The sequence below is a fragment of the Diorhabda sublineata genome, chromosome 3 (genome assembly GCF_026230105.1).
Source record: "Diorhabda sublineata isolate icDioSubl1.1 chromosome 3, icDioSubl1.1, whole genome shotgun sequence".
In the NCBI taxonomy this organism is placed as follows: Eukaryota; Metazoa; Arthropoda; class Insecta; order Coleoptera; family Chrysomelidae; genus Diorhabda; species Diorhabda sublineata.
In genome coordinates this window covers 25,308,896-25,334,152 of record NC_079476.1, presented here as the reverse complement: position 1 = coordinate 25,334,152, position 25,257 = coordinate 25,308,896, and the positions used below count along the sequence as shown (strand labels likewise).

General features: G+C 32.0%; 1 protein-coding gene across 1 annotated transcript; it reads right to left on the bottom strand.

Moving 5' to 3' along the window:
• Positions 1-13,684: 13,684 nt before the first annotated feature.
• LOC130441526 (ninjurin-B-like) lies at positions 13,685-23,973 on the bottom strand. The gene is made up of 3 exons (XM_056775247.1): positions 23,850-23,973; positions 16,905-17,237; positions 13,685-14,066 (listed from the first exon to the last, which is right to left on the bottom strand). Exons 1-3 carry the CDS (start codon positions 23,896-23,898, stop codon positions 13,762-13,764), a joined length of 687 nt encoding a protein of 228 aa, XP_056631225.1. The 5' UTR covers positions 23,899-23,973; the 3' UTR covers positions 13,685-13,761.
• Positions 23,974-25,257: the final 1,284 nt, after the last annotated feature.

Below are 25,257 nucleotides of genomic sequence, written 5' to 3'. Positions count from 1 at the left end.
AAAGATGGATTTCAACATTTCGAGAACTTCTTTGGCGTTTTTTTCAAACTTGTAATGAAGAGATCCATGTTTAACCCCAAAAACGAACTCATCAAAGCAGTTGGTAAAGCCAGTACGTGTTCAAATTATGAGACATAGATGTAGTTTGAGTAATTGACTGCCAAATCCATAGATTTGACTCGACACCACATGATGAAGAAGGTTGCCTTAGGTAGTGAAGGCATTTCTTGACATAAATAAAGCATAAAACAAAACTTCTTTAGAAGTTATCTGCTGTGAACTCGATATACGTGACATTGAACATTGCTAGTTGTATAATGTAGTATCTAGAGGTCACAAAACTATTCTGGTATATACTAGATCTTCCGCTTTTGGACCTTATGGTAAAATACTATTATGGTAAGTCTTGCGGAAATATAAACGAATGTTGTGGATGAATATTTTGATAGTTAGTGACCTGCTCGGTATACCAGAGCTGTTATGAAAGCTATAACTGGAGCGCAAAAACTTGTGCACCCTTTACTAACCCCAAACCCTTGCCATCTTGTCTTATCCCAATATGAAACTAAACACTTTTAGACACTCATTTCAGGTACCACTGAATACCCAGATTGGCTGGACATCATAGCACCATCTACCGTCAAATCTATGAACGTATTAGTTGCGCTATTGAACCAAGAGAGTACGCCACGGTTTCCATTATATTTTTTATCAAAACTATCGTTGTCTGCTTATATCTGTTCGTACACATTTTTTTGTTCAATTTCGAGCTTGTTGTGCATAAAATCTGTTATAATATTCGAGTTTATGAAATATAAAAGATACAGATACAAACATAAGAATCACATGTCTGTTTCTTTTCCTAAAAATAAAAACAAAAGCTCTCTTGTCATCGCGTTTCGTCGTGGAATATTTATTTGAGTTTTACAGTCGCAACGTTTCGTAATCTCGATATCGGATAATGTTTTTTTGTCTGCATTAAGAGACTGTGAAAAAGGATGAGAACGATGAAAATAAATTACAAAAACGCGAGCACAGAAAGCATATTTTTATAACAAAAATAAGCTTTCAAACAAAAAGTTTTATTTAAAATGATATCAATTAACATTAACAAAGAAAATAATGCGAATGGCTGTAATCTTGGTTAATTGTATGTCTAAATCGGTCTGGGAACAGAAAATATTCCGAGGGGGATAAATCTGGTGAATAGGGTGCATGAAGTAGCAATTCAAACTTTATTTCAATTATGGTTTTGGCCACTACAATAACGGATAAGTAAGCTGGTACATTTTCTTGATGAAACACTTTTTTCTTAGCCAAATACTTGATTTATTTGCTCAAACTATCTCAAATTATCCTACGCGCATCCCAAAAAACTTACGTCATGATTTTACCTGCAGACGGAACGGTCTTTGCCTTTTTTGGAACCGGTTCACCCTTTCCAGTCCATTGCTTTGATTTTTCTTTTGTTTCGGGTGTGAAGTGATGGACCCACGGTTCATCCATGGTTATGAAATGGTTGGAAACATCTTCAACGACGCTGTTTTTGTTGTGAGCAAACGCCCATCTTGCGCACAGCTTCTCATATCCAAATTTTCAGTTAAAATGTAATGTAACGCTTTCTTTGAAATGTCTAGTATGTCTGCTAGCTCGCGCACTTTCAGTCGACAATCATTTAGAACCGCTTTGTTGATTTTTTTCAGCATTTCTGTAGTCATTACTTCATTTAGTCGATCCCAGAGTAGAATCTGGTTCAGCTTTTATAATGGTTCGACTGATGCCTTTTAAATGGAAGTATTGTCTCAAAAAACGATGACAAAATTTTTCCATGTACTGTGGTATTTTTCAAGCAACTCCCGCCATCTCTACGTCAGGCTGGGTACTTCTGGAACCATCCTCGTATATAGAGGAACTAATAAATTTAACGTGGAACGGAATACTTCAATAGAAACTACGTAAAATTTCTATCAAACACGCGGCGAAAATGATCATGGGAAGGGTAAATATTTCTACGGGGTTAATACAAATTAAAGTTATTAAGGACCCTCTTTCAGTGAATCCAACAGCTCGTGCTTGAAAAGTTACCAGCCTCCAACAAGTTTTCAATACCTTAACCAAAAACTGGAATGTCAAAATGGCGTCCCATTTCAAAAACTCGATGGCATCGTGTGTCTTATAATGTTTAGAGCATAAAAACACAGATGGCGTTCATATTAATTCAGATTTGGAAGGATCCCAAATTACCTGCAGTATGCCAAATATTGCAATTCCTCTATCAAAAAAAATATTCTTTGTTGTTTGATTGCCACAATCTCCCAAGAAAACATTGATATATAAATACTTGGGATGTTTTGTATACTCGTTAAAAAGATAGATAATTACGTTGTGATATTCCCCGCGTAATAAAAATCCCCGTTATTCTAAATCGCATCAAGCAAATATATCTTATGCATGGTAAACACTAGATTATTCAGTTTAATCAATTTATATGTAAAATAACGGCAATGGGCCTATAGAGACCCGAAGAACATTCACCAAACTACAAATTAACCTTTTATCCATTACCCGAAGCTGGTATGTTCCTTCTTTGACCCCACTTATATTTTACATACCTGAATCGTTCATTTTACACGAAAGTCTCCCTATTTTCTCATGTAAAATGTTCCTAAATTTAATCAAGAACAAAACCCATCGGAGGTAAAAAGAACCACAACAGATTTTAAGTTATTTTGAATGTTATGCTAAATGGGGGTGTGTTTAGAAGGGTGCATTTTGTTTCTAAACATACCTATTGTTTGTTACTAAGTATCGAATTACTCATCATCATCATCCCATTCTCACTGTACCCTGCAGGTTAAAATTTTTTATTTGACACAGACATTTGACATTTGACAGAGCCGCGATACCAGTTATTCAAACTGAATATTTTTTACCGGCAGTACATTTGGTGAAAAGTTGATAAATGGACAATTAAATATACCTAATGATCAACTTCTAATACAACATGCATATCGAGACAACCGTGAAGAAAGAAATAGTCGATGACATCGTAAATCGAATAATTATTTAACTAATGAGTTGCTCTATCAATTTCTCACTAATCGGAACCAACCTATCTTGAATTAGTTCACTTGGTTCACTTAGTTCAGCTCAAAATGTTTGATAAATGACAGTTGACATTCGGGTTGAGCGATATATAAATCACTGGAGCGCCAGTCACCAATCTTAACACTGTTATTTCTATTACTTTCCATGTATAGTGAATTAAATAATATTCAAATTGACAAAACCTCACACTAAACGCTTTTTATTCTTTATTAATTTTATTAAGTAAATAATCAATGCACCATAGAGTTCTTATATATAGTTACACTTTGTAGTTTTATGAATAAATTCGAACTGAAAGGTTAGATACGTAAGTATCCTGTCATATAACGCGGGAAAGTTAAAATAGCCGCTTAACCATCAATACTTTTACATAGACGACCACCAATTCAAGAATGTTTCACTGAAATTTCCAAAACTTTGCTCAACCTTACAGAAATCTGGCTGGGATGCGTTTGATCATACTCTGTATAGCCTGGATCTCGCTCCTAGCGACTTTCGTCTATTCTTACAAGTAAAATCTTTCTTTGGAGGAGTCTTTTTAAGAGGGCATACAAAATTAGTTTAACACTTGTAGATTTTTGTACAAAAATTATTTTTATCTGTATAACAAAACGGTACTTTGAGGATATGACAAACATCTTCAACGAGAAAATAAAATCGAAAATATATTATCCTCCAATAAAAATATTTTTCCGTTTCTCGTAACTTTAATTGGAATCAAGTCAACATCTGTATTCTGAATAAACTTATTTTCTTTCATAAAAAAATAAAAAGCTTTGATTTACTTTGAATTAGATTATTGGAAACAGAGTTTGATTCATTTAGAAGATAACAGAATGAATCCGTGATGCTCTCACTCATGTTTTCAGATTTAAATACTTCAAATTTAGATAATAAAGATATTAATAGTAATATTTATGCTTGTTGATTTAACCACCAGAGGTAAGCTCGAAATAAATCTGTCTGGTACCCATACGGTTCGAAACTAGCACTGGATTTGGCATTTCTGGACCAAAATGGTGGAGTGGCTAGCAAGGTGCTGAAAGATATTGGGTATAGATCCAAATTAGCTTGGAAGTGTAAACAAACTTTAAAAAAACTAGTGAACTTACCAAGAAATGACAGCCTAGACAAAAAAGGAGCAACGACTCCATACTTAGGACCAGAACCCTACTGTGGTTTCACGAGATGCCACATAAATTACGAACTAAACGAATAGCCAAAGAATCAGATCTAACTGAGGAAATATTACATTTCAAAGACAATTAAAAAGTCTAAAAAACTTCTCGTGATCACCATAAACGACATGAAATTGGTAATCGGTCTTTTGACTAACCACTGCCCCATCAAATACTACCTAAATACGATGGGTATGGCAGAAGACGACAACTGTAGGTTCTGAGAGCAAGCCAAGGAAACAGCAGAGCATCTACTCAGAGAATAACCTGCCCATTTCGCTAAAAAGGTTAAGTAACTTAAAGGAGTAGTACTAACACCAAAAAATAGCCTTCTTGAGGAGTACTTTGGAGCAGAACAATAAGATGTACAATTTTGTACAAAATATCTTCTAGATATAAGTGTAGAGTGGCTGCACATCCTCCCCGAAACAACTTACGACCACCAGAGGCGCTGACAGACAAAACGTTTCGCAAATCTTAACATTAGTAATAATCTCCAACCTTCACCATAGGTTCAGATGTACAAACAGTCTTTGTTGTGTTTATTTTGTTCGAGGATTTTACAGGAAGAAGATATTTGTTCAAACAATTCTTTATACATCAACATTAATTTCTTCACGGGAGTTACCGGAGCCAGTAGATTCAAAAGTCAAAAAACCACCTTTAAAACAAAACCATTTGAACTGCCGATGTTTCTGCGAAAAAAGCTTATCTTTTACAAAATTTATTTGGTGTGTGTCCCTCTTTGATCCATGTTTCACTCCATTTCTTCTCCATACTACAATATCGATTCTTTCTATTGAACTTTCTTCAACAGTAGACTGTACAGTGTACCTTGTAGATTTTGGCCTGTCCACACCTTTTTCTATTGTTCTGTACAGCTCGTGGTTATAAAAGACCAATGAAAGCCCAAGAATGTGTAGTAGCTCTGGTATAAATATTTAGATTATTCTGTAATATTTAAAAAACGGTAGTTCAGTAGTTCATCAATAAATGTCAAATTCAGAAATGTATCAGTTTGAATGACGTGTCTGTTGAACAGAGAAATAGCAATCCGCATATAAAACGTCCCATATCAAAGACAAATATCGCTTTGAAGCAAACCTTTTTTTTAATTTCAATCCACTGCCTCCCATTATGCTGTTTCACAAATCCATTTGATCCGTTTTCACTGCAAATTCGATATACAACCGCGTACGGGAAGTGGGTTATAATATTTGGTAAAACGCTTTTTTCTACAACATTCATAAATATAATCATATATATATATATATATATATATATATATATATATATATATATATATATATATAGTTTAGACAAAACTGTCATTATCAAAAAATGACAGCGAGTTACATTAAGAAAAATCTAGAATATTCTAAAGAGTAATACGGTAAACATGTGTCAGCATTTATTTTAATATAAAAATAGGATCGTTGTAAACACTTTGAAATGAATTGTAGCTAATTCGCTAATGAAAGTAATTCTGTCTATTCAACTTTATAAAAATAATGTAATTTTCGGACATGGAAAATATAAGTGGCGCAGTCATTCGGATTCGTGCGGTCGTTATTTTTTACAGGACTTCAAATTAAAATAAGTGCAAGTTTTCTTATTTTTTTTATTCCTTTTAATCTATACTTATCAACTTATTGAGTTGGAAGGAAAAGATAATTTATTAATTTATAAATTTTGAACATTGAAATTTTTATGAACGATTTAGATAATTTATTAGATACAGTTAGATAAGTTAAATATAAAAGACCAAAGACTACTACAAACACAAAAAATATTAACTGGGAATTATTTAAATTAAAATTAGAAGATATGAAACCTTATGATGGAGATATAAAAATCCAACAAATTTATATATAGATGCTAAATATTAATTGATCATTATATAATTGTATATTCTTCTTCTTCTTCTTCTTATTTTAAGACTATGTCTTGTGTTTTCAAAGAGACAGCCTAAGTTTCCAGGCGGTCTACTTGTATTGGGTCTCTCTTCCTTTGCGATTTTCGCCAGTCGATCGTCGTCCATTCTATTGACATGATCTCTCCATGCTCTTCTTCTAGTTCTGGCCCATCTCACTATATCCGGAACGTTACACATTCTTCTGATTTCATTGCTCCTTATTCTGTCTCTTAGTGTTTTCCCTGTGATTGAGCGTAATGTCTTCATCTCGGTCGTTCTAAGAATCCGTTTAGTAGTTGCAGTCTCCGCCCTCGTTTCTATGGCGTATGTCATTACTGGTCTGACATAAGTTTTATATATCCATGTTTTGCTTTCGATACTTAAAAATTTATTCCTCCATATCACGGTTCGAAGGAATCCTGATATCCTAGATGCTGCTGTTGTTTGCGTTTTGACTTCTTGTTTCAAGTTCCTATTGCTCGTGATGTTAACCCCTAAATATTTAAAAGACATAACCTGTTCTACACTTTTATTATAAATTGCCAGTTTGCATCTTCTTGGTTCTCTCGCTATTGTCAAGGATTGTATCTTTTGTGTCGATATGATCATATTGAATTTTCCTGCAACTGTTTCAAATCTGTGTAGCAGTTTTTGCAGATTATCCTCATCTTCGGATATCACAACCGCGTCATCAGCGTAGCAAACTATCTTAAACTCATGTTTTCCCATTCTGTATCCTCTGCCTGCCGTTTTGACTTCTTTTATGATTTCGTCCATTATAATGTTGAAGAGTATTGGGCTTAGGCTATCTCCCTGTTGATACTGGCATTTTACTGGAGAGTTCGTTGTTTACTCTTACATATGTCCCGAATGATGTCTATTGTCCTTTGGTTTACGCCTCGTTCTTTTAGTAGTTTAATTGTATATTAAAGGAATTAACACGAAAAACACCCTTTAAAATGAAAATTTGATAACTTTTGGAAATAGGTTACAATCATTGAAAAGTCAGACGATTCAGAGAATCAGTAACAATTTAAATTTAAGCGAAATAAACAAAAAATGTCAAATGAATCATTGCGAAAAAACTGCATTGAATATCTTCATTGCAGGATGCTCAGGCACAATTAAAAATGACATGCAACTTAAGAAGCCTAGTTCATTAGAAGATGCCATGACTTACGTGGATGAATTTGAAAATTTCGTAAAACTCTATGGTCAATTTAATGAGCCAAGGGTTCGAACTAATAATAATTGTGTAACTATTTCAATATTTCGGTTAATTGGGAAATTTAAACATTTCCGAAATCATAAAACTGAATATAATTTTGAGTTTGGCGTCTGTAATTTGTACTCGATATTAGTCAGCTCATTGTGTACTTTGAAGTCGTGCCAAAAACATTATTGACACTTTTATAAAAATGAATATTAGACTTTGGCCAAACTACTTTTCATTGCAAGGCAGGTTTTGAATTATGAATTTGGTAATTAATAAAAAAAAACCTTCGTTCTAATCGGTGGTAGGATGTTCTAAAAGATTGATCAAATATGGTTATGGTTTTTTCTAAATTTTGCTGTATTACAAAATCGTAGTAAAAAATTTGTTCGACTGATTTTTAGTCATTTCTTTTCATGATAACACTCCCAAGTGTTGTCGGTAGATTTTGCTCATTATATGATTTACTAGCAGATCCTGCCGCGCGTTGCTGTGGCTGAGTGATTTGATTTGAAATCATTCAAATGACAATATAATTGCTCTCTTTTCTGCTTGTTCAATGAAATTATACTGGCCTCGAGTTGTTACACGTTCTTCACAATTACCCATAAAAGAGATCTGATGAAATTTTGGATCTTCATTTGGCATTGGCATCCAATTTTATTGAATTTTGAATGTTGTCTCAAATTTACTACCATCAGATGACAAATCACAATCACAAACGACGTCATTTCGAAGCAAGAATTAAATTTTCGTGTCTTACTCAAAAATAATTTTGATTCATTTGAAATGCCATAAAGAAGGAATTTGAAAGGTACAGGTACAGATTTTAACGCCTGACAACAATTGCATATTTCGTCCATCGCACCAATAGTAACTTTGGTTAGTAATTGATGTCACACATTAAAATATGGCGCCATCTATGAGGTGCAAAGGATAAAATTTTACAGTTCTCTGTAAAGAAATTCACTTAAGGCGCCATCTGTTCCAGACTTATGGAAACTACGATTAATAACAACAATCAACGTTGATGATCAGTTTAATATTAATTATTAATTATTGAGACCGTTAATTTGAATTACATATATATGCCAACTTTTATGAATATCAGTTGACTCGTTTTTGAGTTCATTCGGAACATACACACTGAATTTTTATATATTAAGTTATTAAGATATGGTAAAAAGAGTGTCTGTGTGTGTGGCACAGGACTCAAAACGAAGTTTTTTTCGGAAAATGCCAAAGCAGAAGTTGAAACAAAACGCATATCATGAAATTCACGCCCTCAACTAACCTTGGTCGAATAATCAAGAGGATTTGCAGCAGATTGGAAAAATAAGCTGATCAGGTATTCTCTAACGGCCAGTACAAAAGAAGCCGCAAGTACAAAAGGCAGTAGTCATGTGATTTATTTGGTCATTAGGTTTCAAATTAGGGTTGTATGTTGGATACTTAATCTAGTAAACAGTTACCACATAATTTACAATCCGTCCTTAATAACTTAAACCGGTTTTCATTGCATATTCTACTTCAAAATCGATAAGAACTATCAAGATTTGGTAAATAAAACTGTTAATGATACCGCTGGACTATAATTGAATTCAACAATGAAAAACCTCAAAATTAAAGGATTTTATTTATTATTATAATCTCCTCTTCAATATTCGTTTCAATATTTATGCGATGACCGCATATTCATCAGTAATGATTTTTTTCTTTGATGTATTACTTCAAAGAAGGAAAAACTACAAAAGCAGCGTAGCAAACGAAGTTAACTTCGAAGTTGCATGCGTGAAAATTATGCCGGAGGTACAAAATTCACATCTCTGGCAATTTCTCTAATTAAGGAAAAGCTTCAGTTGATGAACTCGCTCAGGAAACGTTTTGTGTTTTTTTTAAATCGAAATCTAGATGAACTTAGTATATTTCAAATAATTTGTACATACGAGTGGATCATTTTATGACAAAGTACATGACCAAAACGGTTGTTGATATGAAAAAAAAAATCGAAAATCGCTTTATATTACAGAAGAACAATGGATAATTGAGAAAATCCAAATATACAAAGCTAATATTTCACATATTATAAGCATTTTTTTAAATATTTGCATAGTAATTAGTATATTGTACATATCTGAACAAATTTTTAAAGTTGTAGAGCTTTGGTAGGCGTTTCAAGACAGAAACTAATCTATGAATCTACTTGAAATGGACTTGGAAAATTGGAAAAAACTTTTAACCAAAATAAACAAAACTCAACAAAGAATTAATATTACAAAGCTTAGAAGTCTGGATATATTTTCAGCTCCTCATTAGAAGTAAGCTCAAGTTAGTCCTTAATATCAAATTTTCTACTTCTTTTTCATCAAATGGGTTTACGATACATGGTGGTATTTCCATCGACAGAATATCTTCAAGTCTGACTTTAAAATCATCATGCAGGGCATTCAAATATTGAATGTATGTCTGAATATCTTCATCAAGACATTCTACCTGTGACAAGTTTGAAAACTGTGAAAATTACCAATATTTTCTTTCATAAATTTCAATTCAAGTCGAGGTTGATCAGGTATACTTTTAAATTAGGTTTTTTACTTTCCAGAAACTCTAAAACTGGGTCAAAAAGTGAATAAAATCTTTATAAACATCCACCTTTCAGCAACCAGCGGTATATAACAGCAATCGTTGGAAATCTTCTACATTTTGATCACGCCATTGTGTAAATAAGCGCGTAATCAATACATCGCTTCTTATTTTTTCAGCGGATTAATCATAAATTTTTTGCTACTAGATGTTGTCGGTGGATAATACAGTGAATTGCAGTTATCTTTGGTACAATTCTTTTAAGAATTATATTAATAAATTATAAATTACATTCTTTGTGTGTGGAATCAATTTTTTCATTAAAATCACTCAATAAATATTGATTCATCTTTAGTGATCTTCTTCAATATTGTACAGTTTTGTTAATCAAATGAATTCTTTTGACTAGGTGAAATGAAGATTTGTACAGAACAGTTTTTGAAAACTCTTCAACAGCTGGTGCAATTAACTGTTCTCCAATGGTGTGAGGGTTTCCAAATTTTTCCTGTTACAGCTGCTGAGTTTCTTAAAACCAAACCTAACTTAGACTCCCGTCGAGTCTTTTATGGTAGTCCACCTAGATCACTTTGGAAATCACGTTACAAACTACCTATTTATCTCGAATTGAAATGCACAACAAAACCGATTATTCTTCATTGCATCATATCAATTTTTACGTATTTTTTCTCTCTTAAGGGTACTTATTTGGTGAAATAATAGTGGTGGTGGATCCAGGCTTCGATATCCTAACAAAAAATTCAACTAATACGACTCGATAAGTTGGTAAAACAAAATAACGTGGCGTGGATGTTGCTGTAGCTTGTCGAGCGAAACTCGATCGGCGCTGGTGACGTAAGCAAGCGTTTGACGCGTTACAAGAAGAAATGAGGTCGGTGTATCAATTATATCAGTTCTATAATCATTTAAAAATTTAAACCCGATATCGTTTTCAGCGCCATTACTTTTATAATTTTAAGAAAGTGGTCAAAAAGTTATTTTTTCCAATTTTATCATGAGAAGGGTTGGCTTTTAAGGGTTGAAATACATTGATTAAGTGTTGAAAAACATAAATAGTTTCTTAAAATATCAAGCGATCTTTATTTTAATAGTACAAATGTTTTTTCAACTTTTCAAATGTTTTAACTTTGTAATATTGAATTTTGAAAATAAGTAATAGTGGGGGTAGATCCAGTTTTCGATATCCTAACAAAAAAATATAACTAATACGACTCGATAAGTTGGTAAAACAAAATAACGTGGTGTGGATGTTGCTGAAGCTTGTCGAGCGAAACTCGATCGGCGCTGGTGACGTAAGCAAGCGTTTGACGCGTTTCAAGAAGAAATGAAGTCTGAGTAAAAATTTATATCAGCCCTACAATCATTTAAAGATTTAAACCCGATATCGTTTTCAGCCCCATTACTTTTATAATTTTAAGAAAGTAGTCAAAAAGTTATTTTTTCCCATTTTATCATGAGAAGGGTTGGCTTTTAAGGGTTGAAATACATTGATTAAGTGTTGAAAAACATAAATAGTTTCTTAAAATATCAAGCGATCTTTATTTTAATAGTACAAATGTTTTTTCAACTTTTCAAATGTTTTAACTTTGTAATATTGAATTTTGAAAATAAGTAATAGTGGGGGTAGATCCAGTTTTCGATATCCTAACAAAAAAATATAACTAATACGACTCGATAAGTTGGTAAAACAAAATAACGTGGTGTGGATGTTGCTGAAGCTTGTCGAGCGAAACTCGATCGGCGCTGGTGACGTAAGCAAGCGTTTGACGCGTTTCAAGAAGAAATGAAGTCGGAGTAAAAATTCATATCAGCCCTACAATCATTTAAAGATTTAAACCCGATATCGTTTTCAGCCCCATTACTTTTATAATTTTAAGAAAGTGGTCAAAAAGTTATTTTTTTCCCATTTTATCATGAGAAGAGTTGGCTTTTAAGGGTTGAAATACATTGATTAAGTGTTGAAAAACATAAATAGTTTCTTAAAATATCAAGCGATCTTTATTTTAATACTACAAATGTTTTTTCAACTTTTGGAATGTTTTAACTTTGAAATATTGAATTTTGAAAATAAGTAATAGTGGGGGTAGATCCACGTTTCGATATCCTAACAAAAAATACAACTAATACGACTCAATAAGTTGGTAAAACAAAATAACGTGGTGTGGATGTTGCTGAAGCTTGTCGAGCGAAACTCGATCGGCGCTGGTGACGTAAGCAAGCGTTTGACGCGTTTCAAGAAGAAATGAAGTCGGAGTAAAAATTCATATCAGCCCTACAATCATTTAAAGATTTAAACCCGATATCGTTTTCAGCCCCATTACTTTTATAATTTTAAGAAAGTGGTCAAAAAGTTATTTTTTTCCCATTTTATCATGAGAAGAGTTGGCTTTTAAGGGTTGAAATACATTGATTAAGTGTTGAAAAACATAAATAGTTTCTTAAAATATCAAGCGATCTTTATTTTAATACTACAAATGTTTTTTCAACTTTTGGAATGTTTTAACTTTGAAATATTGAATTTTGAAAATAAGTAATAGTGGGGGTAGATCCACGTTTCGATATCCTAACAAAAAATACAACTAATACGACTCAATAAGTTGGTAAAACAAAATAACGTGGTGTGGATGTTGCTGAAGCTTGTCGGGCGAAACTCGATCGGCGCTGGTGACGTAAGCAAGCGTTTGACGCGTTTCAAGAAGAAATGAAGTCTGAGTAAAAATTTATATCAGCCCTACAATCATTTAAAGATTTAAACCCGATATCGTTTTCAGCCCCATTACTTTTATAATTTTAAGAAAGTAGTCAAAAAGTTATTTTTTCCCATTTTATCATGAGAAGGGTTGGCTTTTAAGGGTTGAAATACATTGATTAAGTGTTGAAAAACATAATTAGTTTCTTAAAATATTCAGCGATCTTTATTTTAATACTACAAATGTTTTTTCAGCTTTTTAAATGTTTTAATTGAATTTAATGAATTTTCGTATTCTGGAAATAAGGGGTAGTTTTCATCATTTATAATAATTTGAACATATTGGCATAGGGCAGATTTTGAAGTTAAAGGGTAAATAGAACTTAATTCTAAAATTTCACGCAAATTCATGTTTTTATATGGAATTCTGAAGTGATCATACTTTTAGAGTTATTCACTTGACTAATATTCCGAACCGAATCATTATAATTAAAACCCTTTTGAATTTGTATTAAGTTGATGATTAAGTACACGTGTTGAAGTTACAACAAAAAGCAATTCTATTAATTTTTTTTTGTTTTAAATTTTTGCGTCCAACTTTCTTATTACAAATCCTTTCAACATTTTTAGTGTCTTTAGTGTCATTCTTCAACATATGCGATTTTGTATCGAATGATGATGAACATTTCAAGCATCCATCTATTTATATAACAAGTAAAGTGCCGCGATACCGTGTTATCCTAGACAAACATCTTAAGGACAAAGGACGAGACTTCGATAGGCCGTTTATTTCGAAGGGCTTTTGAGCCCGTTCGAAAGCAATTAAAGGATTAAATCAGGTTTAGCGCGGTCTTATGTCGACAAATGGGCTTCGACACGATTCAACTGATTTTATTTGTCAAATTTGTGGAGATTCCCAGATTGGAAAAAAGGAAAAGATCGTCCTTAATTAATCTGAAGGAATACGGGATTCTGGATAATGAGTTTCAGATGTAATTTATTTTTTAAACGTATATCATCAAAATACAATTAAAAATTTAACGTGGAACATTGATTCTTAATCTTCTTCTTTCGGAGGAGGTCCTGTAACGGTAAAACTAGCTATGAAAACGTTTATAATAGTAATGGCGAATATTCCAGCAGTAACATAAATGTTCAATCTCTTAGCAGCGACACTTTTCGATTTTCCTTGTATATAAAACCATCCTTTATATATGAGAGTGATACCTATAGCTAGCTGAAGGATAAGAGATAATGTTATAAGGATAACATTGATATAAAATGTGGAACTGTGTTGATTATATTCCACCATATAACGAAGCTGGTTAGCGTTTGCTGTTATCAGAGCAATATCCATCATACCTAAAAGTATTTGAATTATAAGTATCATTATAATTATCATTAAGGTACTAGCCACAAACAAAATAAGAAAAAGTTTTCAAAAATCGTCAATTAGAAACCTTTTTTAAAACGAAGATCCCGCTCTCCCCTACAATTTATTCGAATGCATACGTTGTTTGTTTTTGTCGTGTATTTTCGAGGCTTTACTCAATATTCCAACTATCCGCGCTGTTGCTACATTTACATTTTTAACTATAATACTTTTTCTGAAAAATAATTGGATTAATTGCGGGATTTGTCAACGCAATCTTTTCAACTTATTTTCTTTCAGATCTCACTTCTAACCTAAAATTTTCTGCGTCTTAATTGGATTTTTTTAAAAGTTGTCGCTGTTAATTGGACAGACTCTATTGTTTCCAAAAAAAAATCTATTCAGATGTTAATTGTCTTCTTATATTCAATTTCAGAAATTTACTTCTTGGCTAAAACACTTTAAAGAGACTTTTCAGCTTATACTGAATCGATTTTACGCAAAGTTTGAAATTATTTTTAAGGCTGAAATATATACTATTAAACAAAAAGTACTGAAATGATAATTATAACAAAATTTTCTAATTATGTATTAAAACAAATCTTGAAACAATTGTTTATACATTATGATTGATACGTATTAGCACACATTTTTATATGCGTCATCTGTCAATTTTTGAGCGACTACGGCTCGAAATACCATTCTGAAGAGATCCAACAACATCCGAACCGCTTAGCGTTGAAATTTCTAGTCATTGAAGATGTCGATTTCCACAATATGTAAAAGCAATTAATTTAATCCCATATTTTCCCCACTTATTCGCAGATGTTTTTACGTCACTTTTCCTCTTTAGCTATTTCTTTCTCTCCAATTTGCTATCATCATAATATCATCTTCTATTTTGTTTTTTAGTTTTTCTATTTCAAATTGTATTCTGTTTCGAATATATTTGTTACCCACTGGTCTTTTATATTTAATTTTCAGAATCAGTGAATCATTTGTAAGTGTAGATGAATAACAACATTACACAAAAAATGAGTCCCTTGGAATTCCTGAATAAAATCGGTTATTAAATCAAATTATACTGAGAAAATAATGAACGTAAATAGAATAATATACATTTTTCGAAATATTTTTCTATAATCATCATGTAGGTACTTTCCAGTCCACAGTTAGTTGAGAGCTGTGGACCAAATTCTTCTTAAATAAAATATTTTGAGAGAGGCGCCAAACAGAAAAATACGACGAACATCTATCAACTGATGCTCGAAAAGTTTTTAAAAGATTTTGTAGTCCAGAAAGGTCCAAAAGGGATGCTGTCCAGGAAACAACGTTTTTGCCAGATACTTCTCAGGTTGTACTCTACAAAATTGCAAAGGTGTGACAATCAGAGGTTTTGAAAATCAATAGAAAGTTGTTGTTGTGGAGAAACGAATATATAATAAAAAATTCGTGAAACCTGGACAATTATATAAAGAAAGTATCCCATTCCAGTTGTAACCAATAAATTCATCTTTTTATTTAATTTTACTGAGATTATCTTCGCTTGTTATAGTAAGTACAACTCCGTACAATTCACGTGGTGTGTGGTTTAAGTTTACAGTTATTTGCTATATACAAAACTGATGTATTTTTTTGTTAAGTGCTGTTATTTTTGCTTCTTCTTCTTTTCTCAATTCTAGTGCCTATTACTTTGTCTCATGTCGCGTCTTTTTGGCTTTTGCCTACTTTTGCTTCTCACATTCTCTTCGCTGGTCTTGAATCTTCCATTCTTCATAAATGATCCAACCAATTCAAATGTTTTCACTCAATGAATCCAATTTTGGTCTGTCAATAATTCATGCTGTGATATGTGTTTGAGGCATTTTTAAGTTCTGCGACCTCATTTCTTGTATTTTCAGTTTGTTACTGTTCGTAATAATTTTAATAATTTTAATAGTTTCTTCAACCAAAGCAACAAATTTATTCGTATGTTATGTATACGTTTGGTATTTATGGTTATGAATTAGGATATTAGTAAGCTATCTCGGTGCTTCTATTTTTTCTAAATCTTCTAAGAATGATGATCTTTTCGCTATCTTCCTTTGACAAATTTATAGAATCTTCTTAGTAATGAGCTTATGCCAAAATTTGAAGATTTCTATGGTGACTTTTTCCAATAAAATTGTATCAATCACTGAAACTGTTAATGACAGTTTATATTCAATAAATGCCGTACTGAAGAAGTTTTTTTCTCTTTTTCTTTCAAAATATTTATTCATCTGTAAACATGAGATAGATATATTCAGATGCAAGATAAAGTATCATACATACATTCTAAACTATTCAACTTCGAAGATGGATGAAAGTTTTCTACCTTTCGGCACTTTGACGTTTAGAAAATAAAAAATGAAGCGCAATATTTCCATTTATTTTGAAAATAGATAAACCAGGTGTGTTCGCATAAATAACAAATAGAAAATTCACTGTAGCAAACTAAACGTGAAATGAGTCAGCTACGTTATCTTTAAAAAACAATTGTATTCAACTAGTAGTTTCCAATTCCTCGGAATCATGTTGGAAGAAACAAGATTTATAATTGAATAATAGAATAGAAAAGGCAAAAGTAGAATTGGAGTATCATGAAAGTTGAGCCCATAGAGGAGAACATAGAAAGGAAATAACTAGTTTGATGAGGCCACCTACAAAGTATGGATAACTCAGTTCCAGTTAAGAAAATTTGGAAAAGTATAATGTCAGGAAAAAAGAAAAAAAGACCACGAGTAACATGATATAACATCCTAGGAATAAAATTTAAAAAAAGGAATAAGACAAATAAATAGTTTTACCTTGTGCAACAGTTTTTTTAGCTGCGAAGCTATTAGCAGGCTTTTTAATTTCTTGATCTTCTTGTGCTTCAACATCAATAACTTCGTCTTCTTCAATTTTTAACAGCTTTTTATTCCTCCTCTTTCCATCTATTTCGTCTACACCTTCTTCGGTGTCAATAGTCACTTCTTGCAATCCACCTAATTCCTCTTGATTCTTCTTTACACCATCTTCTTCATTTTCCAATAATATTTTAGATTGAAGCTTAATTCTCTTCTTCGGTTTGTTATCCTTTGCTTCTTCATCGTATGTACCAACTTTATTTTTTTGTATATTTTTCTCATCTGGGATATCTGGAAAATACAATGTGAGAAACATAAGTGATGGTAGAAATCACGAAATTTGGATATGATCGAAGAAAATACTCCAAAAGTTTATTTGGATTCTATTTTCACGCTAGAAGGAAAGTGTCTTCTTTGAAATGTTTAGTCATTATTAAATTTGCAACGTTTTTAAAAAGTGGGACACATAAAGTTTGTTAAATATTATCGCGTACAGTACAGCACCGGTATCTCGGGTTTTTCTTAAGCGCCGTCATGGGGCACCAAGCGTGTAGTAAAACGACACTAAATTTTTCGCGTCTTTATCCAAAAATTCCGGTTTATTTTTGTACTACACTCGTAAGTCGAATGATAAACGATAGATTAGTAAAAATAACAAGAGGTTAACCTCCAAATGGAACACGGAGTCAATATTAACCACGAAAGAAGTGGAGTGAAAGCTTAGAGCAAAGATGTGCTTTGAAATAAAATACAAATGACTTGATATCACTTTATTTATATCAAATATTGATTAATAACTATATATATCGATCATATTTTCATACAAAATGATAAATTTGATTATAAATCTACAAAATATTCTGATAATATTCAATAAAATATTAACAATGATTAATATATTGTACAAAATTGCAAAAACTGTTATGCTGAATCTAAAAATTGTCACGTGGCGTTTTTTTTGTCATTGTCGCCGTATTTTTTATTAGCTTCAGCTAACGACAATAATATGGGATAAAAATCATCAACTAATCTTTTGTTTCTTTGAAGTATCGGTTTACGTTGATTCAAATTTTCTGCTATAAATTTATTTATATAAAAATCGAGAGAATTTTCGCAGACTCCGACTAAATAACAGATCTTGTAAGCCAACATAGGGTAGAAAATTACAAATAACGTAGTCAAGGTGGCGCCCAAAACAAAAGTACCGATTCGTAAAGCAGTATTCGAAAGAGACGTTGATAGCGGCCAATAATTCCATAAATATAATGACGTTTCTTCGGTTGTTTCGAGACTCGTGAGTGGTTCTTCAGCGGATTTTGGTTTCCTCGGTGTTATTTCGTTTATTTTAACTCTTGGGTATTGATCTTCCGATAACTTCAATTCTTCAGAAGACACTGAAACTACTTCTGAACGGACTGAATTAAATAAAATGACGATTGTTGTTAGTAGTAGTCCGATAGTACGTAAACCCAACATCTGAAAATAATAAAATTTGTTTAAACAGAGAAAGAGAATTTGAAAAAGCTTTAGAGGTTGTTAAACTTCTTTGTACACCTGTGACATCAGTAATAAGTATCAAATAAATTAATCGGGACTAAAACTGAACCCTGAGGTACACCACTGCTAACTGCAGAATTTCATTATCAACACAATCGAAGGGTTTGTCAAAATTTGTTAAAATTTATTATTGAGTGAGAAATGATGCAATAGAATGTTAATTATTAGACAGGACTCGTTGATTATAAAAAGTTTATCCATCACTTTTGGAAAATCTAAAAATAACTTAATTGATAACCTATCAATGCCGCAGGAAGTTTTGTTTTGAAAGCTAACTATAGTTTAAACTAGCTCAAATCTATCTACAGGTCTAAAACTGTCAATGATCCGTTTTAAAAAGAACGTTGAAAAAAGACCATCACAAAAAAGTACTTTTTGAAATACTGTATTGAAGCACCTCATAGTTTTATCATGAAAATTCGAAAATTTAGAGTCGTATTCTCAGAAAAATCAATCCAATCAATTACTAAACTTAATTATGAAACTTGGTGAAGCTTTGTTAAGAAAAAATCCTCAACAACTGAATGTCTTTCGTAAGAGATTTACAATGTGATACAAATTCGTAAAAACTGGTCAGAGACACCCGAATTAATTAGTAAATGATTCAAATCGTGGGGTAGGAAATCGGAAACTATATAATCTAGAATTGAAAAAGTTGTTTTAGTAAATCCACGTGCATATTTTAGCTGAAATGACTCAAGATTATTTACCAGAGACTTTCGAATGGCATAATCATTAGTAAAGTGAATCACCGCGTAAAACTCTTTATCCTTATCGTAAAAAAATGAATATTTGATTGAGGTGGTCTATAAATACAAATTATATATAAATCGATAGATTTGTTATAAATTATGGAACATTCTACTAGTTGAAAACCTTAATTTAATACAGCCGAGAAGTCCACGGCGAGTTTGTGATACAAATTAATTCGGGTTGAGTAAAAATAAATGTTTTAATGAACGTTTAAAGCAAATATCTATCCAAAGAGTGAATTAAAAACTTAAAAAAACTAATGTAACTTAGTAAAGAACTAAATCGAATAGTTTAAGAAAAAAAAAATGAAACTTACTTTGATTGATGCTGATTTCCTTGGCTTTTCACTTCTGAACTCTGTTCAATTTCAAACGATATCTGCGGAGACACAACAGCAACTGAACGACAGGTACATTGGAGCATAAATATCTACCCTTGCAACAAATTACCTGAGGAGGATTAGGGATAATAACTGCAAACTGATAAATGTCATAAATCTTTCGTCCAATTCAATCACTTCCTGTGATCCGTTTGACAAAATGATAAAGTTCTAAAGGTACTTAAGATTTCGAAAGTATTTCTGAGTATACAGGTTAAATGGAAATCCCTATTTTTTCCTTAGTAAGTGGTTTTTGTTGTTGTACATGTTTTTAAAACAATTTCTATACCGAAAATAAGTGAATTTATCAGTACAGCCTTAAAAATATCCAAAAAGGAAGGGAAAATACTAAATGGATTATGTTTGACCTAGATTACAATTTATCCGTAAATACACGTGTGAAAATTCTTTCGTAACAAAAAATAGAGGATTGTTGTTTTAGCTATTATAATTCTCAATTATTTTACTAACTTTATATCTATAGATTAGGACAAATTAAACAAAATTGATTGAAGTTGAAACCTATTTTCAAAAACTTCCAGTTTCTCGCAAACCAAAAACAACGCAACCATATATTTGTAAGAAACAATTTATCTGTTTAACATTTCCTAAGTATTTCCATTTTTGATACTGATAACTATTTAGTAATCCTATATGAAGCTGTGATTGAGAAAAACACATTTTTTTTACCAAAAATCAATTTTATTCATCAATTTGATGTCCTTCAAGAACAATATAATCATTCCAAGGCTTCTCTAACTACTCGATGTCGTGCTTGTAGAAGGAGTTGTATTTTACTTCACTTTCAGCAATTGCTTCTTCATTTGAACTGAATTTCTTACTTTTTTTGAGATCAGAGAATACTCAGTAGTCACTGGGGTTCAGATCTGACCTATACGGTAGATGAAAAAGCAATTCATTCAATTTCATCATCGTTGACATGGAATTGTGAATCGGCGTATTGTCTTAGTTAAACAGTGGTTTTTTCTTCGACATATAAGGCTTTTTTTCCTTGATTTTTGCATTCAAATTATCCAATAACTCTATTTAGTTTTCTCAATATACTTAAAATACTGAAGTCATTACCTTCCCAGCTAACTGTAGTGTCTTTGGACTTGGTTCACGGACTGTAGTCCAATCAGATGATGGTTGTTTGGATTCCGGAGTGAAATGGATCCAAGTTCCATCCATTGTCACATATCGACGCCAAAAATCTGATTTATTACGTGTTAAAATGTCCAAACACTTCTCTGAATCATCAACACGTTGTTTTTTTATCGACTGTGAGGAAACGCGCTACCCATAACAAATTTGTGTAACCACCTCAATTGGCCGACCAGAACGTTCACCATCATCTTTTTTAAGACGGTTCTGTGATAATTTTATGACTACAAGTAATTTAGAATTTATCGAATATCAGGTGATTGACAAAGAGCTGAAAGCCATCCAACATATACGTTTTTTTTTCTCGTTGACTGATTACCATGTTTATATTTCATGCCTTTAAATTTACTCACTGTGAAATTATTTTCATGAGCTTCTATATTATCAACCAAATACGATGAAATAAGGGTATAACGACACAAGAAAATTACTAACTTTTTTGAAACTTCTACTTCAAAAGTTTCCGTTACGACAATATTTTTTATTTGGGTTGAAGTTATTAGCAACTAAAACAAGGAATAAAAGACCGAGAAAAAAAACTTTTATCCAGTGGTTTTAAACACGTAATTCACTCTTTTTGGAAGGCACTAAAGTTGTAGAGTATTACCCCAGTCGGCAGTTAAAGTTTCTACTTAAAGTAGAACTTGGAAATGTGTAAATAATTAAAACACAACATAAAACATATCTAGGATCTACTGGTGTTGGTATAAATCAGTTTCTGCGATAAGAAAAAACAATCTGGTAGAATTTGTTTTACAAAGGAGGGTTTTTATAAGGATACTAGAACGATGATAAGAGCTAAAGACAAAGAGAACAGCCTACATTTGTTGTTATCTCCTTTACCAACATCGTTTCCTTTTTCGAAATAATTAATTTAACAACAAAAAATTTTTGATTGAAAGCTTGGAGGGCTTCCCTTGTATATCAAACTGTTTCCAAGAAATTCATTAATAAAGAAGAAGTATTTTGATACGTCCTTAATGGCTCTCAAAAAACTCATAAAACTTCAATTTTATGAGGAAAATTGTTAATAGAAACAAACTGCTAGCAAGATTTGTTTACAAAGTCAATATTAATACTAAAAATTGTGAAAAATCAACAAAATAAATTTAATTTTAATGCTATTCACGAGGTATCTATCCCTACAAAGCTCCATGCGAATCTTCCATAGTTCTAAATAGTACAGAAAGTCTTTTTCTTTCTTTTTCAGTTCCTTCAGGACGCTCGCTACTTTCTCTTTCAGAGACTAAAATCTTGTTTTGAACTTAATAAAGAAATAGAAGTTACTGGGTAGTTGTACTTGGCTAGAAACCTTTTGAAAGAGAATGAGGAATGAGGCACCGGTGTAGCAAAATTTGCCAAACACATTCTTTATCAATTCCTATAGATTCGGCAATCGATGATCAAATCGAACAAGACTTTTTCCACCGTTTAAGACGTGGAAGGGCGATACGAACTTGATTAATCATCTTTAACATCTCGGCTTTCTTGAGAACGCTTAAACATCTCAAAAACACGTGAACGCGACAATCATGTATTGCCATACATTTGTTTCAATTAATTATGTAGTTTTTCCGTGTTACTAGTGAAATTTCACAACAATCCTTTGCTCTAGGTTTATAGTAAACGGCCACGGCTACACTGAATTGTTTACTTTTTCTGCACTAGTCGCTAGTCTCGTTACTTTATAACCACACCTTGTACGTTTAGATTCAGGATTTCAAGGAAACTCAGGAATTATTTCCTTCAAATTGACAGTATTAACAAATTAATTTGATAACAAATTTAACGTCTTCAGAGACTTAATATAAGCTGACTTATCTCCAGTTTCTGAAGACGATAACTTGGTTATCTAAATGTGCGTCAGACAGTTTAATTGTGAGTATGAGAGTTTAAACAGTATGTTAATCACGAACATCGAAGTCTTGAACGGTTGCAACGCGTATTTGGTTACGAAAATGCATTATTATAGATCTATATTACTTTGAACACAAATAGAATCATTTCTTAAATGTCTTGTAGTTTTTTGGATCCCAAAATTTGAAGCGCCGTTTATGATGGTGTCGTGGTTTTAATTTGTTGTTCAAATAATTCTTATAAACCAAGATCCGTGCTTAATGTAAGGACAAATAAATTCAGCAGAAGTCTCATTCTCATTTATTTCCAAAAAGCAACTTTAAATTGATGACGGAGATCAAAAGAAATTTTTGTAAACCCAACAACATCGAGGTTTTGATTAACAATTTTATCGATAAAAATCAAAAAAAGGTATCAAAATAAATAGATTAAAAATATGTTGATAACTTTTGTAACCACAGAAACCTTGTAGAGGTCGTTTTTATTACACAGTAGCGGTACTAACACGAAAATAAAGGAATATAAAAACAAAATATTAACTACTTTATAGCATGTGCATTTTATAACTTGCGATAAATTCCAGGTGATTGCTCGTATGAATTTAATGTGGGTGTTTCCTATAACGAAATTTCCTCAGTCCATTCCTTTCCGAGATACCACCCTTAAAAAGTGGTGAACAAAATCGAGATTTTATTTTTTTTTCCCAAAATTTCAGCAAAGCTATAAACTTGAAACTTTTTTTCATGACGAAGTTTTACGAAATAACTAAAAAAATGAAAATTCAATTTTGGGAGTTCTGTGTATACCCTGTATATTCGTACAATTGTAAATTGTACTAGCTGATCTATTAGCTTCGATACTGAACCATTCACAATGAAAAATTTTTAAAATATTTTTGTTTCTAAATGTAGCTACCACGACAAACAAAATTTTGATTGAAAAATTTGAATAAGAATTTGAAAAATAGACAAATTAAAGGTTTTATGAACCAAACTAGGCTTATTGTGTTTGTTATGAGATCAACGTTCACGGCGGTCATACCTTTTCTAAAATTTGTTCTTGGAAATACAAAATTAAAAAACTAACGAAACAAAACAGGAAATTTTAATTTTGAAACGATTTGAAACCATAACATTCAATAGAAAATGTTCCTGAGTTTAATACTTTATAACTAACATGTATATGTTGCTTACCTTCATCATCTTCTGTCGTATTATCTGTATCATTAATTTTATTACTCATTTTCACTATTTGTAAACCACTTTCACACAAAATCGAATTGAAACCACACCGTTAGTAGGTAAAGAAAATAAAGCTGTTATTATGATAACATTTCGTACGTTATAAATATTTTGTTTCCTCCCTCTCTTATCACGAAGATAACAATAAATAATAAAGGAAATTATTAGGGATAGATTCAAGATTATTTTCTTAACAAGCTTGTTTATAGAGTGGGTTTTGTATGTTTGATAATAGTGTCTGTAGAATGTAAACTGAAGCAACTGGAACTGATAGGGGGTTCAAAATTAATGCTTCTTTACAACATTCTGAATCTGGTGAGAGATTTAATGTTCTTCGATTGTTATTAAGTCATTAGAAATCGGGTCTGACTGGGCTTGTTTCGATTAATTTGCTGATATATGACACTTTTATTGCAATATTTAGTCATCGACTTAAATATCTTTTCACAAGTAGTTCCCAGGTGCCAAAATCAGACTAAATGATTTTGAAAATTGATACTTAAAAATTAATACTTAATATTGGTCGCTAGCGATATTTTAAATAAATAAAATAGGAGTAATTCAACTAAATATTAATCGAATATGTATAAACGATAGAAGTAAATAATTTTTACTATGGAATTTCGTCATTTCCTAAACCAAAATTTACGACGGTACGACTACAAGTATAGTGGAATCAATGAGTGTGAGAGAGAGCATAGTGACGCAACAGGAAGCGCTACCATTTTTATTCCAATAATCCACCATTGTCAATACACGTAGCGCCATCTGTTAGGTAATAGCCACATGCCGATTGGCGCAGCACAGCCATTTTTATTCCATTAATCCTATTGTTCTATTTTTTTTTTCAATTTTAGAGAAATTGAAACTCCGACCTTCGAGCTGATAATTTATGATTAATATATCATACATCTCGTAATTAAACATAGGCAAACGAAATAAACTCAGACTCTGGATATAAACTCCTTCTATTTGTTGCATAGAAATTAATGTTTGTCAAAATTTTTGGCCCAAGTTCAAGACTCTACAATTCCTCAGCTATAGAGGAAAATTCCAATTTCCATATTATGCGGAACACCCTGTATTATTCTTCGTAATGTTTTGATAACATTCCAAATTATCGAACCTTCTATCCGTAGTGAAAAAATACCTCTTGACAACGAAGATGCTCTCCATTACCATCAGAATATATTCAATTGATTTTTTTTACCAATTCGAAAAATCGCAGCTGTCTACTTCAATCCATATTCTTTACATTGAAAGGTATGAGAGATTCAAATACGTTCGCCATTTTAGAATCCATTCGGAATATCAGAATATTTACGATTCAGCTAAAGTTCGAAACCGGGAATCAAATTAA

Excerpts from the sequence above, each read along its gene's own strand:
- LOC130441526 (XM_056775247.1), bottom strand. The coding sequence starts at position 23,898 with ATGAGTAATAAAATTAATGATACAGATAATACGACAGAAGATGATGAA. Across the intron at positions 17,238-23,849 it reads TACGACAGAAGATGATGAAG|ATATCCCAGATGAGAAAAAT; the intron begins GTAAGCAACATA and ends TGTATTTTCCAG. Across the intron at positions 14,067-16,904 it reads TAAAAAAACTGTTGCACAAG|GTATGATGGATATTGCTCTG; the intron begins GTAAAACTATTT and ends AAATACTTTTAG.